This window comes from Castor canadensis, chromosome 15, assembly GCF_047511655.1.
Source record: "Castor canadensis chromosome 15, mCasCan1.hap1v2, whole genome shotgun sequence".
Lineage (NCBI taxonomy): Eukaryota > Metazoa > Chordata > Mammalia > Rodentia > Castoridae > Castor > Castor canadensis.
Genome location: NC_133400.1, coordinates 60,435,583 through 60,452,689, shown reverse-complemented (window position 1 = coordinate 60,452,689; position 17,107 = coordinate 60,435,583). Strand labels below are relative to the sequence as shown.

The 17,107-nt window shown below is 38.7% G+C and overlaps 1 protein-coding gene across 1 annotated transcript; it reads left to right on the top strand.

Moving 5' to 3' along the window:
- Nucleotides 1-3,913: 3,913 nt before the first annotated feature.
- Nucleotides 3,914-15,396, top strand: LOC109695916 (lysozyme-like protein 1). The gene is made up of 4 exons (XM_020178698.1): nt 3,914-4,052; nt 4,393-4,551; nt 14,198-14,276; nt 15,327-15,396. Exons 1-4 carry the CDS (start codon nt 3,914-3,916, stop codon nt 15,394-15,396), a joined length of 447 nt encoding a protein of 148 aa, XP_020034287.1.
- The last annotated feature ends 1,711 nt before the right edge of the window (nt 15,397-17,107 follow it).

The following is a 17,107-nucleotide window of genomic DNA, read 5'->3' as shown; positions in this document are numbered from 1 at the left end:
TCATGGATTATGATTTTGAAGTTATATTTAAAGTTATTGCCAAACCCAAGGTCTACTTTTTACATTTAGGTCTTTGATACACTTTGAATTATTATATAAATAAGGTAGGAAGTATGTCTCCTTCAGTGTGACTTCTTTTATTTTTGTTGTTATTCATATAGACACCCATTGTTCTAATACTATTTGTTGAAAAAAATCACTTTTCCATCAAACTACATTTATATCTTTAAAAATTCAATTAACTACATTTTGTGGCTCTATTTCTGGGCTTTCTATTCTGTTCCAATGGCCATGTGTTTATCTTTTCATTGATACCTCTTTGTCTTGATCACAACAACTTCATATTTCTTTAAAATTAGGTAGCATGTGTCCTTTAATTTTATTTTCTATTCAGAATATTTTCAATTATTCTAGCCTCTTTGCTTTCCATATGTATTTCAGGATAATCTTCCTGATATTTTCAAAGGAATGTTCTAGGATTTTTGATTTGGATTTCATTGACTCCTAGGTCAAATCTTAATAATAGAGACTTCTAATCCATGAACATGGTGTATCTTTTCTATTTGTTTAGCTCTTTGATTTTTTTTATCTGTGTTTATAGTTGTCAACATTCAGATCCTGCACATATTTCATTAGATTTAAATTTAAGTACTTTGTTTTTGTGTGCTATTATGAATGATATTTTTATTTAAAATTCTAAATTTTGCTGATCATAAAAAATATGAATATGGAAAAATATGAATGGTTTTTGTATATTTGTCTTGTATCCCTCAATTTGTTAAACAAGTTGTTTAAAGAAGAAAAAGATAATCTGTCCCCATTTCCTCAATGATTAGTAAAATCTCTATTTTAAAGTATTTTGAAGAATAAACCTCTATGTTTTCTCATATTTCAGACATTTTGCCAGAAGAAGATCCACAGTAGATTCTACACGTAGGAAAAGATGCTCAGCCAGCTTGAAATAAGGGAGGTAGAAGCTGATACCATCCTGACACATCTTGCTTCATCCCTTAGATTGGAAATACTGAATCGTTTGATAGCAGGGCGTGCTGGCCTGGCAGTGCTGAAGCCATCTTCCTGAGTCCATGTCAACGCAATTGAATGACATCTATCAAAATTACAAAAACATTTTTTTGACACAGCAATTCCATTTCCAGGAGTTTATCTTGTGGATATTCTTCCAAAGGTGAACATTATTATTTACAGTGTTTATACTAGAAAAATGAAATAACCTCAATAGTCATGACCATGAGTCAGCTGTTGTATCATAGCTGCACATTGTAACACTATGTAGACTGAAAAGTAAATTTTGACTAAATCTCTATATTACTGGCAAGTGGAATTTTTGAAAATGTAATGGTTATATGAACCCAACAATAATTTTCCACTTGGATTTATATATTTCAATTAGAATTAACTTCAGATGTGTCATTAAATCCAAATATAGAAATAAATGAAACTTTGGTGATTGGTTTACCCAGTTTCATACCAAAGTTTTTAAAAAACTGGCAGTACACTGATCTCACTACAAATATTTTATTAATAACCATTTATTCAGAGCAAAGAAATTTTGTGCTATCACTAAAATTTAAATGTTAGTTTCATCTGTCTCCCTTTCCAAATTCTAAATTTATATATGTCTATAGTTTTTGTCGCATATTAGTACAGAAATACAGGAGTGTCATTTTTAGTTCAATATACACCTGCTGGAGAATGTGCTTCACTTTCCTTACTAATGGGATTTGTGATAAAGTTTGGAGACTGCTGCTTTGTGGAGGAACTCTCACTAGAATAGGAGACCCTGGCCAAACTCTGTAGTAAGGATGGTTGTTAAAGGGCAAGAAGGCAAAAGCAGAGACAGGAAGACTTAGAATATAGTTATCACCTGCCACTGACAACAAGAGTGCAGGATGTCATGGCCTTAAGTCCCAAGAACAGAATTCCAGAATCTCTGGGCAGCTGCAAACAAAGGAGTTAAGAATTCTTCTTTCTCTAAGGTTCTGAGTAGAGGTCTTGATTGAGTGAAGGATCACTGTGCTTGTAAGAATCAGAAATGTCCTTCAGGACTGCAGGAAGCAGAGGAGAGCTCCCCATCACTGGCTGAGTAAGTACAATGGCTTTCCCACAGAGTTGCCTGAGAAGACAGCTGTGTGGGCAGGCCTGGGGACCTCCCTTTTAAATAAGATCAGAATGACTGTCATGAAACCACTTATCCCAAAGGACCAGCCATGGCAACCAGGGCTCGAAGGATGTAGGACATTTTGCTCAGAGCTGTCATTGCTGTGACTTTTCTCTTGACTATTTCAAACCAGATTCTAAAGCAGGAGGTGGAAACACATTTTATTTGTGAGCTCTGTATCTTAAACCTTGTTCATCTGCTTTCAGTGCCTAGTGAGAGCCAGAATATAAACATATTAGATTTTGTATTCCATACAGTCTCTGAAACAACTATTTGGCCTTGACAGTGGGGCATGAAAACAGCAATAGACAATATATTACTGAACGGGCAAAGTCAGATTCCAATAAAACTTTACTTACAATAGCAGGCCTGGTTTGCTGACACCAGCTAGTCACAAGCCCATAGTTACCCATTGCTTAGTGACGTACAGCCCCCATTGTGATTCTTTGGCTTGACCTTGCTTGAATACTCACCCACTTCTCAACTAGGGTACCTAGCCCCACTAAGAGAAGCCAGTACACCTGAGAAGTTTCTCTGCTGGTGCAGAAAAGATTATAAGAAAATCTTTATGAATATTGAGGTAGTCTCCTGAGCAGGTATGAGAAATTTTACTTCACACTCACTCCAGCCAGGTTGTTCAACTTGCCTCTCTCCCTCTCTCCTCAACATTTTCCTCTACTTGCAACCTATTTTTCTCCATCCCTCAGTCAGGTGCCAGGCTTTTAGGAAGTCCCACTGGGGCAGTTGTGGGTGCCCCCAAAACATTACAGTTGCAATATAAGACTAAAAACTAATTTTTTGTTGTTTGGTGGCACTGTGGTTTGAACTCCAGGCTTCATTTTGGTGCTGTACCACTTGAGCCATGCCTCTAGCCCTTTTTGCTCTGATTATTTTGTAGATAGGTTCATGCTTTTTCCCAGGCTGGCCTTGACCAAAAACTTCCTATTTCATGCTTCCCACCATCATTGGGACAATGAGCACCTACCACCACTTTTCTGTGAAGATGGGGGATCTCATGAAATTTTTGGTCAGGTTGACTTCAAACTGTAATCCTCCTGATATCAGCCTCCCAAGTATTTAGGATTACAGGCGTGTACCACCGTGCTTGACAAAGGAATGATAAATGTGAAGCAAGCCTCCTGTGTTTGGAAAAGCATCAAGAGAAGAGAAAAATAGTGTGCTAATAATCTTCCTTCAGTGAACCTCCAACAGTAAACCTTGTCACTGTTCACAGACCCACATCTGTTTTATCTCTGGCTATAATGGCCTGTGTATATAGGGAAGGTGTCATCTTTGTGTTCTGTTTTTTTCTGAATATATATATATATATATGCATATGTATATATAAATATAGAGTTCAATAAATAAATAAAGAGTTTAGAGTTGTACTGGGACTCTAGAAATTGGCTTGTGATTTCTACCTGGATGTTATTGAAGAGGGCTTGATTTCTTTGCTCTTCATCATAGCACTGAGCTGTAAAAAACCTCATGACAAAATACTAAGCACCTGCGATCTCATTCCTTCCCTGCATGCACACTGTCTGGATTTTCTTTCCTTTTCCCCAGGGAGGTTCAGAATGATTAAAAGTGACAGCAAGTGCCTAGGTAGGACTGTCCACCACTGTGACTGATTGATTTTGAAGCCTGCACTGGCAACATGATCTTAAGATAAATCAAGACTTCCTGACCACTCTGCTGCTCCTTCACAGGCTCTGCATCCAAATGGTCTCAAGGATGAAGGCTGCTGGCGTCCTGGCCCTGATGGCTGGCCTCATCACAGTCACGGAGTCCAAAATCTACACTCGCTGTAAACTGGCAAAAATATTTTCCAGAGCCAGTCTGGATAATTATGGGGGCTTTAACCTTGGAAACTGTGAGACTTCTTCCTCCTTATTCTTTGTAGCCTTGGGGTCACCTCTAAGGTGTTTCAGGTCCCAGTCGTGCTCCCATCAGCTCATTTCCAGCCTCTCTGTGCTCTGCCCACTAGGAAGGGCTATTAACCAGTCCCATATTCCCCTCAGCTGTCTTTCCTCCCCTGAACTCCTGGACTTAAGACAATGGTGCCACCCCTGCTGGCAGTATGAGTATGGGGGGGCCTCACACACTTCATGGGGTCTCCTGGGAGGAGACAATTAGGTGTCATGTGTAAAGAAGTTGCCCCTCAGAACAGGCTTAGACTCTTTGCGGGTCTCTCTGGCTTCCTCCCCGTGTAGGGATCTGCATGGCGTACTACGAGAGCCACTACAACACCTCGGCCAAGACTGTCCTGGATGATGGGAGCATCGACTATGGCATTTTCCAGATCAACAGCTTCACGTGGTGCAGAAGTGAAAAGCTCCAGGAGAAAAACTATTGTCATGTTGCCTGCTCAGGTACAACTTTTTGTTTGGCTTGTTATGTGTTTGGTGGTACCAGGGTTTGAACTCAAGGCCTCACGGTTGCTAGATAGGCACTCTACCACTTGAGCCATACATCCAATCCTTTTGTTTTGGTTATTTTTCAGACAGGGTCTCATATTTGTGTCCAGGCTAGCCTAGGGACCTCAATCCTCCCACATGTGCCTCCTGAGTAGCTGAGATTTTATAGGTCTGTATCACTATACCTGTTTGTTCTTTAAGGTAGGGTCTTGTTAACTTTTTGCCTTGGCCAGCCTCAAACCACAATTCTTCTCTCCACCTCCAAAGAGCTCAAATAACAGGTATGCACCACCAGATCCAGCTCAGGTACAGTTTTGGTTTTCCAAAAATATCATTGTCAGGGACAAAGGTTAGAAGGCTAATCACAGAATATTCATTCATTTTTGCTTAACTTAAATTCAGAGTTCAGATTTGTAAATAGACCTGTTCCTGGGCCAATTAATTATTCAATAGTTTCTTGAGGTGTGATACTAAGGATCCAGAGCCAACATGTGCAAAGATGATTTATTGCTGCTCAGACGGTTTTCAGTATACCCTCCATGCAAGCAGGGGGATGGATAAATGACTTTATTAGCCTTTTGTATATTCAGACACTTGATATTTTCATAAAGAGAGGGCTGGGGATGTAGCTCAGTTGTAGAGTGCTTGCCTAGCACTCACAGGGTTCTGGATTCAATTTCTACCACCACAGGAAAAAAAATGAAGAAGCTCATTGCCAACTGATTTCTATAAGCAAATCACTCAGATACCCTTTGTGTTTCTTTGTGCACATTGCGACAAATGGATGCACTCTACATTTCTTAAACTAGAGTTCCCTTCCACTTCACTCATTCAACAAACACATGTGTGCATAGCTTTGAGGATAACAAAATATATCGGTTATATGAGTTCCATTTTACAGAGCTTGTATGCTCAGAGTGAGGAAGCAGGGTATGAGATACAGGAAAGAGGAGACCACTGAAGTGCCACTGCAGATGTTGAGGGAAGTGATAAAAAGACCTAAATGACAGTCATGGCTGGGGGCATGGAGGACATGGAACAGATGCAAGAGCTACTGGACAGGCCGGACAGTGGACTTCCAGGAGCCCATGAAGGCAAGGAGCCTCATCTGCTTCCATCACTGATGTATCCTCAAGGCCTCCTCGTGATGATGCTCCATAGTATTTATTGTATACATGAATGGAGAGAACAAGGAACAAGAGTAGGTTCAGAGCAATCAACTAGTCTCTGGCAAAATTTTTGGAAACAGGAAATAAACTGGGTTTTAATTTATCTTTGCCACATGTAAAATAATCAGTATTGCATTTTGAATGTACAAATGACTAAATAACATGTTAATTTAGCAAGTGAATTGTCCCTTCCCCTACATTAACTCAGAGTGGTCATGAGGCAGATCACACAGTTGTGATCATCCTTTCATGGAAAACATTCCCTTGTTGGGCCAAAATCTACCTCCTCGTAACCACCTTCCTTTAATCTATCTTATGCATAAAAACTCTTTAACTATCTGCAAATGATCCATCTCCAATTCTTATCTTCTGTGCTAAAGCATTCAGTATCTTTACCTTCCTACATGCAGGACTTTCCAACCCTCCTTAGCCTTGGTCAATCCTATTAGCATTCCTTAAAAGCTTGTGGGTAGGAGTGTCCAGATAAATGTCTGTCTAGATGTATGCATTTGCCCACATAGGGGCTGTCTACTGTCTAGTCCATGAACCTCACGGATGAGTTATCTTTCATGGCAAAAGGCTCTTTGCAGCCATGACTAAGGGTGCTGAGCTTGAGCAAGAGAGATTATCTTGGGCATATGGCGGACACAACCAAATCACACCAAGTCCTTGGTAATAGACTCTTGCCCAGCTGTAGTCAGAGAGATCTAATAGCACAAGGAAAGATGTGAAGGATAAGAGAGATTTAGTCCACCATCGCTGGCTTGGAGGATAGAGTAAAGGAGCCACGAGTCAAGGTATGTGAGTCAAGAGGCCTATAGAAGCTGGGAGCAGCCCTTGTCTGACACGTAAAATAAGATCTCAGTCCTACAACTGCAAAGAACTGAGTGCTGCCAAGACCCAATGAGCAAGGAAATGGATCCTTCTCTTGCCTTCAGAAAACGACACTAGATTTCTCAACCACAACACTGCAAAGTAGAAGAAAATGGAACAATTTGTCAAAATTCTGAGGAAAATGATTTCCAATATAAAATTCTGTATCAGCCAAATCATTAAGACATTTTGAGTATGTCATGAATACACTTTAATCATATAGTATTCTGACTGGAAAACATAGCAAACTCATATGGGTAATTTGAGGAGAATTTTAACAAAAGATCCACCTGCAAATGTGTGATCTGAACATAGGGAAGCTATGGGGACGGTGAAGTGGGGTTAGGAACAGCAGTGCTGTGGATCAGTGCACAGAACAGGGAGTGAAGAATAGAGAAAGAAGCTTCAGAGGCAACAAAGCTATTCAGAACAGAGCCTATGCATCCTTCCTCACACAACTATTAAAAAAGATGCTTTACCAAGAGGATAAAGTAAAGCAAGAAAGAGAAAGACATAAATTCAGGAAACCAGCAATTCAGCCAAGGAGAAAGCCAGAGGGAGTGCTCAACAGAACAATAAAGGATGGTCCCAGGATGATTTCATTTATTGATTTAATTACATCCTGTGTGGTCAGGGAATTTATTCTATTTGGTTTCAACCCTTTAAAATTTTTTGATCTTTGTTTTATGATAGAGCTATGTCTCCATGGTAAATATGCATTTAAAGAAAATGTGTATTCTATAGTTTTTGGGTGAATAATCTATCAGAATAACTTATAACTCTCATTTTCTCTTTCTTTTTTCTGTCATGAGTTTTTGAGGCTCTGTTATTAGGTGCATGCTTATTGAGGATCGTGATCTTCTCATCACTAGAGTCAATGTCTTTCCTTAACTCTGGCACCATTTCTTACCCAGGTATCTACTTTGTCTGATAGTAATGCAGTCACTCCAGCTTTTTTCTGTGAAACATTTAAATAGTCTAATACTTTCTATTCTTTAACTCATCCATGTCTTTGTATTTAAGTGAGTTTTTCATGGATAGAATTTATCTGTGGATTTTTGTGTGTTTTTTTTTTTAATCTATTCTGGCAATCACTGCATTTCAGTAAGTGATCAGACCATAGATTGGCGTGTGTTTTCCTAAAGTCTAAATATTTTAGACTTTGCAGGCTATATGGTTTCTGTTGATTCCTTAACCATGATGTAGTAGTGTGAAAACAGTCATAGAAAATATAAAAATGAATGGCCCTGGTTGATTTCCAATAAGATTTTATTTATAGAAATAAAACAGGGAGTTACCCTGTGGGCCATAGTTTGCTGGACCTTGGCTTAGATCATTTATATTTAATGTGATTACTGAGATTAGTTTTAAATCTCATCCTGCTATTGGTTTTCTATTTGTACCACCTAGCCTTGGTTTCATTTTCCTTGCCACTTTTGAATTGATTAAATATTTTTCCATATTCTCTTTTATTTTTTCCACGGGCTTCTTAACTATGTTTTACTTTTACCAGTTACTCTGGGATTTCTAATAATCGTCATTACCTTCTGGAATTCTACCTTCACTTCTTTGTGCCATGTTGTCATACATTTTACTTTTGCATCTTGTATACCTCCTGAAGCATTTTTATTTTTTGCTTTACACAATTGACTTATAAATTGTTTAATGAGGAGAAAGTTTTTGTTGTATTTGTCACATGCTCACCACCTCCAGCATGCTTCATTCCTTTGTGGGATCCCTTGGGAGGCAGTGAAATGAGGCTGCAGCAGCTTCTTTTAATTCCTTTTGTTTGTTTATTTTTTGCAGTCAGGGTCTATTAATCAGCATTTGCTCAGCTTTTATTTGTCTAAAAATGCCTCTAGTCTCTAATTCATGTTTGTTTTCAGGGATTTTAAAATATTTAAATATTTATATTTTATTTAGTAGGAAGAGAAATTAATATGTAATGATATAATGTATATTTATATGTACATAAAATCCCTCATGAATGAAAGTTATATATAAATTGTATGTATGTATTTCTCATCCCAGGAAAATTTTCAGTCATTCTTTCTTCTAATACTTTTTCTCCTTTTTTTCTTTTCCTATACCTGTTGAACTCATCTTTTAGTATAAGATCATGGAAACAATTGAACATATTTGAAAGCAGACAAACTCAGAGAATACCATTCCCTCGAGCTTTCTTAGTAAAAATAAGCATCAGAGAGCCAACTCAAGTACTTCTTTTCTCTTCTAAGAGTCTAATAGCATACACAGGAGATTGTAGATGTTTTCACACAGATAATTGCGGTTATTTTTTTAAGCTTATCTCCCTCACTGTTTGATTGAATTGTTTCTGTTACTGTATCTTCAAGTTCTCTGATCTTTTTTTCCTGAAGGGCCTAATATATTAAACTTACTAATTGGATATTTCATTTCTGAATTCCATTTTTTTTCAGTGTTAGATAATTTCTTATGTATGTTATCTCTTGTTATCCATGTTTTCCTTTACATAAATAAACATTTATCAGCACCATTTTGGATTCATTATCTGCTAATTCCATCATTTCTGGATCTTTCCATTGACTGATTTTTCTTCTGATTACAGGTCACATTTTTATGCCTGTATTCACTTTTTTTTGTTTTGGTTTGGTTTTTTTGGTGGGACAAGGGTTTGAACTCAGGGCTTCATGCTTTCAAAGCAAGTACTCTGCTGCTTGAGACACACCTTCCATCCATTTTGCTCAGATAATTTTGGAGATGGAGTCTTGCAAACTATTTGATCAAGCTGGCCTCAAACCTTCAGTCCCCCTGACTTCAGCCTCTCAAATAGCTAAGATTACACACATGAGCCACCACCACCCAGCATCACATGTAATATTTTTTATTGCTTACTAGACATTGTATATTTAGCATTGCTGCATGTCTGGATTACATTGTCTTCCTTTAAATAGTGTTGAAAAAATCTTTTGGAAAACAGTTTTCATCCTGATTAGCTTGACCCTTAAACTTCATGAGGGAAGTTCTAGTGCAGCTTTTGTTTATTTTTTTGGTAGTACTGGGACTTGAACTCAGGGTCTTAAGCTAGCTAGGCAGGTGCTCTACTAGAGCAGTCTTTATGGTAGGACTAGTTTGGTCCTAGACCAAAACATGATTCCTCTGGTGTCTCCTTTGAATGTCCTAGGGGTTCAGTAAGGTCTCCTCCAGCAGCCAAGTGTCTTCCAGCCCTATGTGAGCCCTCTGCACTTGTCGAGCTCTCAGGAAGTTGCTCTTATCTATCCACATGGAGTCCCATGGAGCCATACCCTCTGCACACTCATCTTAGCCTTCGGCAATGACTCTGTGGAATCCCCATGCAGGTTCCTGGGCTTTCTCTTCTGGGAAGCCCCTCCCTCTCAGGTATTCTTCACAAATCCCGGCTGCCACAGCCTCTGACCTGGGTCTGGAGTGGGGGGAAGAGAGTCATCATCCATTGCCTGGGTTCTACCTCCTTAGTGTCCTTGAGCAGAAAGTCGTGGCAACCATAGAGCTCATCTCATTTGTTTTCGCTGTCTCGAGGATCGTGATTCTGCAGTGCCAGTTGTCCAATGTCTGAAAACAATTTTTTCCCATATTTTGTCCTATTTTATAGTTGTTTACACTGGAAAGGAAAATCTGTTTCTCCATTTTGGACATGCTTGATTTTACATGCAGCCTACTAATTTAATATTATCAACTTAATTCCAATTAAGGAAGTATGGGGGAAATGTATATCTGAATGATAATCTTTGATTCTACAAAATTAAACTATTGAAATGGTTCATGGGTAGAGGTGAAAGAACATTCATATCTGTGTTCTCATTATAAAAAGCGTGGCAGGATGGAGGTGTGGTTCAATGGTAGAGCCCTTGCCTAGCATGGGCAAGACCTGCATTCGCTCCCAACACTGGAAAAAAATAATAAGAGCAAGAAAACATGGAATTTTTAGGGACAGCTTTAAAACCAAAAACAGGATGTTGGGTTTATATCCTAATGAGCTCTCAATTACTGGCCTACCTCAGCCTCAGGCCAGAGAAGTTTCAATTAGAACAATGTCATTCTGTCTCATGTATCACAGAGATAGGATATTTCTCATGGGAACATAGAAACAAGTCACCTTTGGCATGTTTTCAAGGTACATTACATTACAAATAAGTACTGTATACATGCACTTCAGGCTTATTTCTGAAATTATACAATCTCCTCCCTTTCCAAACTGTATTCCTAAAATCCTGCCTCTTTTTTTCAAAATAATTAGACAGAATTTTTTTTTTTTATGTTTTTTGCTCCAGTTTAAATGTGGCCCCCAAAGGTTCAAGTGCTGGAAACTTAATCTCCAAATTCACATTGCTGGTATTTGGAAGTGGGGTCCTCGGGAATTAATTAGGATTAGCTGAGGCCAGGGGAATGGCTTTGTAGGAGAGGAGAGACCTGTGCTAGCACACTTGATGCTCTCTGCAATGTTCTGATGTCACAAGAAGGGTCTCCACCAGATGCCAAGCAGATGCCAGCGTCACGCTTGCCAACTCCCCAGTCTCAGGCATTTTGTTTTAGCAACAGAAAATGTGATTGATACAATAATTAAACATGCATGATATATGCATACACACGTAAACTAAGATGCACAGTTTTCAAAATTCATGATATAGTGACAGTCTTTATTTTCCTCCAGCTGTGCAGAGTTTGTTAAAATGAGAGATATGTAAGAAGAGATTCCATGTAGCTGAGCCCACCTGTATCAATCTTGTTTTTCATCATTCTGAGACCTGAGTTGGTTTTTGTCACTTCAGAGAGGGGAAAGAGACATAAATCAGGGGCAAGGTAGCTATAATTTATTTAGGAGACAGGAGAGCGTTGGGGAGAAACAGAGACTTTGAACTAGAACTAAGCTAGAATAGATTTTTTGTACAGAATGTTGCTGTTTGCTATTGTTGGATGTGGGAGAATAAACTATCCCACTGAATAATCTTTACTAACCCCTTCCTTATTCATGTTCGGCTGGACAGAATTGTTTATTTAAAGTAAATTGGGCAGAAGCAATTATTGGCATGGATCCTTATAAAAACTGCAGCCTTCCCTCATTTCTGCCCCTCTGCTGCCCCCCTGTGGTGATTCTATAATGCTTTAACATCTCAGCCCTGCATCAGGTTCTTTCTTTCTCAGTTCCCACCAACCTAAATATACTCTTCCCAGGCAAATTCAGTCATCTTGGACTAGCATTTTTTTTTTTAATATCCCAATTGTGTAGCAAAATGCTTTAACAAAGTGGGAGGCTGACAACTTCACACTATGGTGACCACTTCCTAGGTCTAATCCTCACAGAGCGTCTCTATCCAACAACCTGTCTTTCCCCCAAATCCAAGTCTTGCTGTTTGTGTATACTCCTGGGGTGTGCTCCAGTCATCATATGAGAATCTGATGCACTTCTTCCGTAATCTGTGTCCTTCCCACACCTTGAAACCTCACCAGCTCCTGGGAGAAGTCTAGGAGTCACATCCTTTACTCGGGTGTGTAAGCTTGGTTTATAAAGATAATAATGGTACCCACCAAAATGGTGGTTTTTGAGGATTGATGGGATGTTAGGTAAGGATATTTAACATATGCCTGACTCTCTCCCTATAAATACTAGCTAGTAATAATAACCATTATTATTGCAAATACTTCAAACTCTAGAAACGAGACTTCCATAAGCTGTCTTAGTTTTACTTTTCATGAAAACTAAATGCTAGTGGATTTGTAGCATTGCTACAAATCTATATCTTATAGATATCTTTGGTTAATTTTTGTCCTAGTTAATAGCTTTTTTGTTTAAAAATTTTTTTAAAGCAACACTTAGAACAAATTTACTTTAAAAAAAATGTCACTAGCTTTATTTTCTAGATAAACCTAACAGAGAAAGCACCAAAATGAGCCAGTAAACCAGCATGTTCAAGGAAAAAAATTTACTTTGGATAGTGTTTCCACAAGAATTTGGTGTTATAATACTCTAGCAAAATGCAACATTTCAAGCTAACATTATTGTCCTTCTTTGGTCATTTTTTCTGGAAATAAAGTTAACGCGGTTCTACTATAAAAATTTAGAAAATATGCAGCAAAGATTTAAGAGCTTCAGTGATCTTACAATTTAGATAGAGCTGATCTTTCTTAAAATACTGGTAAATTTTTTGTTATCTTTTTTTTCTCCTAAATTAGTGCTGTCCTCTAGAACTTTCTGTAATGATGGAAACATTCTCCAGTACAAGAGCCACTCACCACCAGTGGCTCCAGAACATCTGAAATGGAGCCAGGGCAACTGAGAAACTGGAGTTTTGGGTGTATTTGATGTTACTTAAATATACCTGTATATTTAGGTATAATTGGCAAATAAAAATTGTATTTAAGGTATATGGTGTGATGTATGTATACATTGTGGAATGTATACTACATATGCTAGAATCAAGTTAATGAACATATCACAAATTAATGAACACACACATGTGTGTGTAAAAGAGAGGAGAATACACTTAAGATCTCTTCTCTATTCCAGGTATACAGTGTATTTTTTACTAGAGTTGTCAAGCTGTTCGTTACATCCCGAGAGCTCACTCTTGGTATAATTGGAAGTTTGTACCTTGTGATCAACTTGTTCCCATGTCTGCCACCTCAAGCCCCTGGCAATCAGTGTTCCATCCTTAACTCTGCTCCTGGGGAACCCAGCTCACAACAGAAGTGATGTTGGACTTTTATATTTACTCAGCTTTTTCTGCCATGCTTGTGTTGAGAATTTTGAGCCAATTCCAGGCAAGCAGGAAAGAATGCTGACATAAGTGACTATGTTTCAGTTAAAAGATTAATTTTATTTGAAGCAATAGAAAAAATAATAAAAGATAAAGACAGGTGCATTTGATTTAAAACTTAAATTTTTCTGCACATGAAAACACTGTGGCAATAGTGGACTTGAACTCAGGCCTTGTACTTGCTAGGCATGTGCTCAATCCCTCAAGCCACAGACCTGGTCTTTTTGTTTTCAGTTGCTTTTTCAGATGGGGCCTTGCACTTTTGGTGGGGCTGGCCTCAAATCATGATCTTCTTGTCTCTGCCACCTGAGTAGCTGGAATTACAATCATGGCCATTATGACCAACTGGATAAATGTTTTTAAAAGATGCAAACTGGAAAATGATAATAGACAAAAGTTTAATATTAACCAACAGAGAGATGTTACATGTCAAATTAACCAGGTAGAAAAAGCACCATACTGTCCTGTCTTACTTGTGTACTTCTTCAGAACATAAAAAATATTCTGCCATTGTGTCTTCTCCACCTATAGTCCCCCAAACTCTTCAGGACTGGGTCATTCCTCCAAAATCTCAGGTAATTGAAGATGAGGATGGTCTTGAAAAACCAAAGGTATTTTATTGGTGAGGAAGTTCAAAGAAACTGAGACTGTGACCATGTAGGAAAAGTCAGTCTTCTTTCAGCCCCCTAGATCCCCAAACCATGAGAAAATAAGGAAACCCTGATGTGCAGCTCTCCCTCAAACCACAAAGTCTCAGCTAGCATTTATGTCTCCTCTTTTTTGCAGACTTGGTCACTGATGATCTCACAGATTCGATCATCTGTGCCAAGAAAATTGTTAAAGAGACACAAGGGATGAACTACTGGTAAGAGTCTTCTCTTGGCAGATTTGGGCTGATCTGGGCAAAACTTACAGTGTGTTTTTCTTTTCTTTTTTCTCTTTTTTATGGTACTGGAATTTGAACTCAGCTTCACACTTGCTAGGCAGGCACTCTACCACTTGACCCACTCTACCAGCCCTTTTTTGTGTTGGTTATTTTCAAGATAGGGTCTCGTGAACTATTTTTCTGTGCTGGCTTCGAACCTCAAGCCTTTAGAGATCGGGAGTAGCTAGAATTATAAGCATGAGCTATGGGAGCCGGTTATAGTGTGTTTCTTCATCATGACTAGGGTGAACTTTGAAAACCAGCCTCTGCAGAAATGGTCCACTAATGTTCATGTGATCTCGTTTATACTCAGTGTACCATGTCTGGTTAACATGGTAGAAGGGACTAGTGTCAGGAGAAGTGATATACTGTGTCAGGCTATTTGCATGTTCATAGGAAGATGTTCCAAACAGTGGAAAAGGAGGTACTTTCTAATGTGAATTGCAAAGTCTCTCTCCAGTCAATACAGTAGACGAATCTGGTATTTCTAAACCTGGATAAGATCTTGGAGAAATGCAGCAACATTTTGTGGGGAAACAGGATAAGCAGCAGTGAGAAAACAAACAAACAAAAAAAAAAGCCTAAATTTGTTACCTGATAGCTTAGCAGAAATCCTTAGCTAGTGTTGAGCATGAACCATCACTGAGCCAGATCTCCTGCCGCCTTGGGGGCTGTATTTCTAGTGAACACAGCTCATCAGGCCACCCACTTAAAGAATGCAGATTTTTAGAGATGTGGGTGTTTAACTCAATGACCCGTCCTTATAAAAGTTATTTGTTTGTTGATGAAACAGATACTGATTAGGAGAAAACCTGGGAGAGAAAAGTCTTAAGGCAAAATAATAGAGACCTCAGATCTTAGAAGAAAATGAAATTTAACCTTGGGCATCATTGGTTATTTTGGTTGATACTCTATGGGCTTTGAGAGAGCTTAAGCATATTTGGATTTTCATGCTTCTTTCTGCCGTTCCTGCTTCCCCCTCCTGCTTAGGCAAGGCTGGAAGAAACACTGCGAGGGCAAAGACCTGTCTGAGTGGAAAAAAGGTTGTGATGTTTCATGAACTGGACCTGGACCAAGGATGCTTTGTATTTACTCCCCAAGATTTGTAGTGGATGTCAATTTGCCCATGCCATCTTCTCCCTTTCCCTCCCAATATTCCTCCTCAAAGTTGCAGAGTGAAAATTAAGCTGTATTTTGGGGAAATAAATATTTCCATTTGTGTGTCTTTATTTCACCCTGACTCTGTATCAATGATGTCATAATAACATGATGTTAAGACTTAAAACTCACCTCTGGAATATTCGAGTCCTGGAAGGCATAAACTTTTCTTTCTTCGTTGTGAGGAATCCTGGTTCCTGAATCCCAGAAATGTCTGCTCATTCCAAAGTATGACTTTTAGTCAAGGGAGCACTCAGCAAGGAACCTGAATAGTCCCATGGGCCACCATCTGCCAACTCCTATTCTAGAGCATTCAGGTGTTCTTCCCCAGGTCAGTGGACATACAGCCCCTCCTCAGCTCCACACTCCCAGAGAGAATATTCTGGCATCCTCAGAGGAGTCCTAGTGGAAACTCAAATGGGACCAACAGATTAAATCATAGCTCTTACTCCAGCATCTAGAGAAGTCCCCATTTTTTCAATCATCCACTTAAATTAAATCTGCCAAATACAAACAAACACATGTGGACATCCTCATGAAAAAATTGTTTTCAGCCTTAAACCTGAAAATTTTATTAGTTTGGTCAGGAATCTGGTGACCATCTGAAGGGAGCCTGATTACATGTAGCAGTAGGCCGAGGACCTCATACCCCAGAGATATTCCCAGAATGCCTTGGGCTCCATATGGGGATGGCTTCATCTATTGGCCCACATGGCAGGGTAGCTCTGCTCCTGCCAGGTTTTCTGTTGTCCTGTTTTCTGTTCATATATCTCTGCCCTGCCTGGTCAGTGTTGGTTGAAGGAGTTTTGTTCTAAAATTTAGGTGAAAGTAATAGGTTCTTGTCGAATGTAATATAACCCAGAAAATGCACTAAATGGAGACATGGCTATGCCAACAAATAAGCTTTCCACTTGGAACTTTCTTCCCCATTGATCAGGCTAATAAAGTAGCACAGCACCTAAAAATCGCTTTATGCTCACCTGTTGCCAACTACCCAGGTCTGTCTTGTGGGTCCATATCATATTCAGTGGCTTCACTTGTATACATAAGCTTTAAAAAATCTTAATGTCTACTTGTCAAACATGAAAACATATCTGATCATATAATCCTAGACAATTGAATAGCCATTGCAAAACCATAGAGAAAAAGTTTTTGAAACTCTAGTATTGGAAAATAATTCTGTAAGATGACTAGAGAAAATCTGAAAACTATAAAATCCATTAAACTGCATTAAATCAATAACCTGTGCTTATAGAAGCCCATAAACATGCATTTTTCATTATTATTGTCCAATCATCCATCTGTTTTGCAATCCCCATCCATAGCCAAATCTCCTGCTTCATTAAAGCCAATGGCACCAAGTTAATGAGCTAGGTTGGCACAGATCTGGCGCCAGCCATTCAATGATTAGGGGAAAGACCATTAAAAAAACTCCAAAAAAAAAATCCAGGTAATGGGAAGTTGGCTGACCCTACAATTTGATTGATCTATCTTTTTTGCAAAATTCATAAAATTCTTAAGCATGCAATCCTACTATTTCATCTGCCAATGTTTTATTTATTCAGTATTTCTATAAATACTAATTTAGGTTGAAAAAATACATTTTCTTGGAT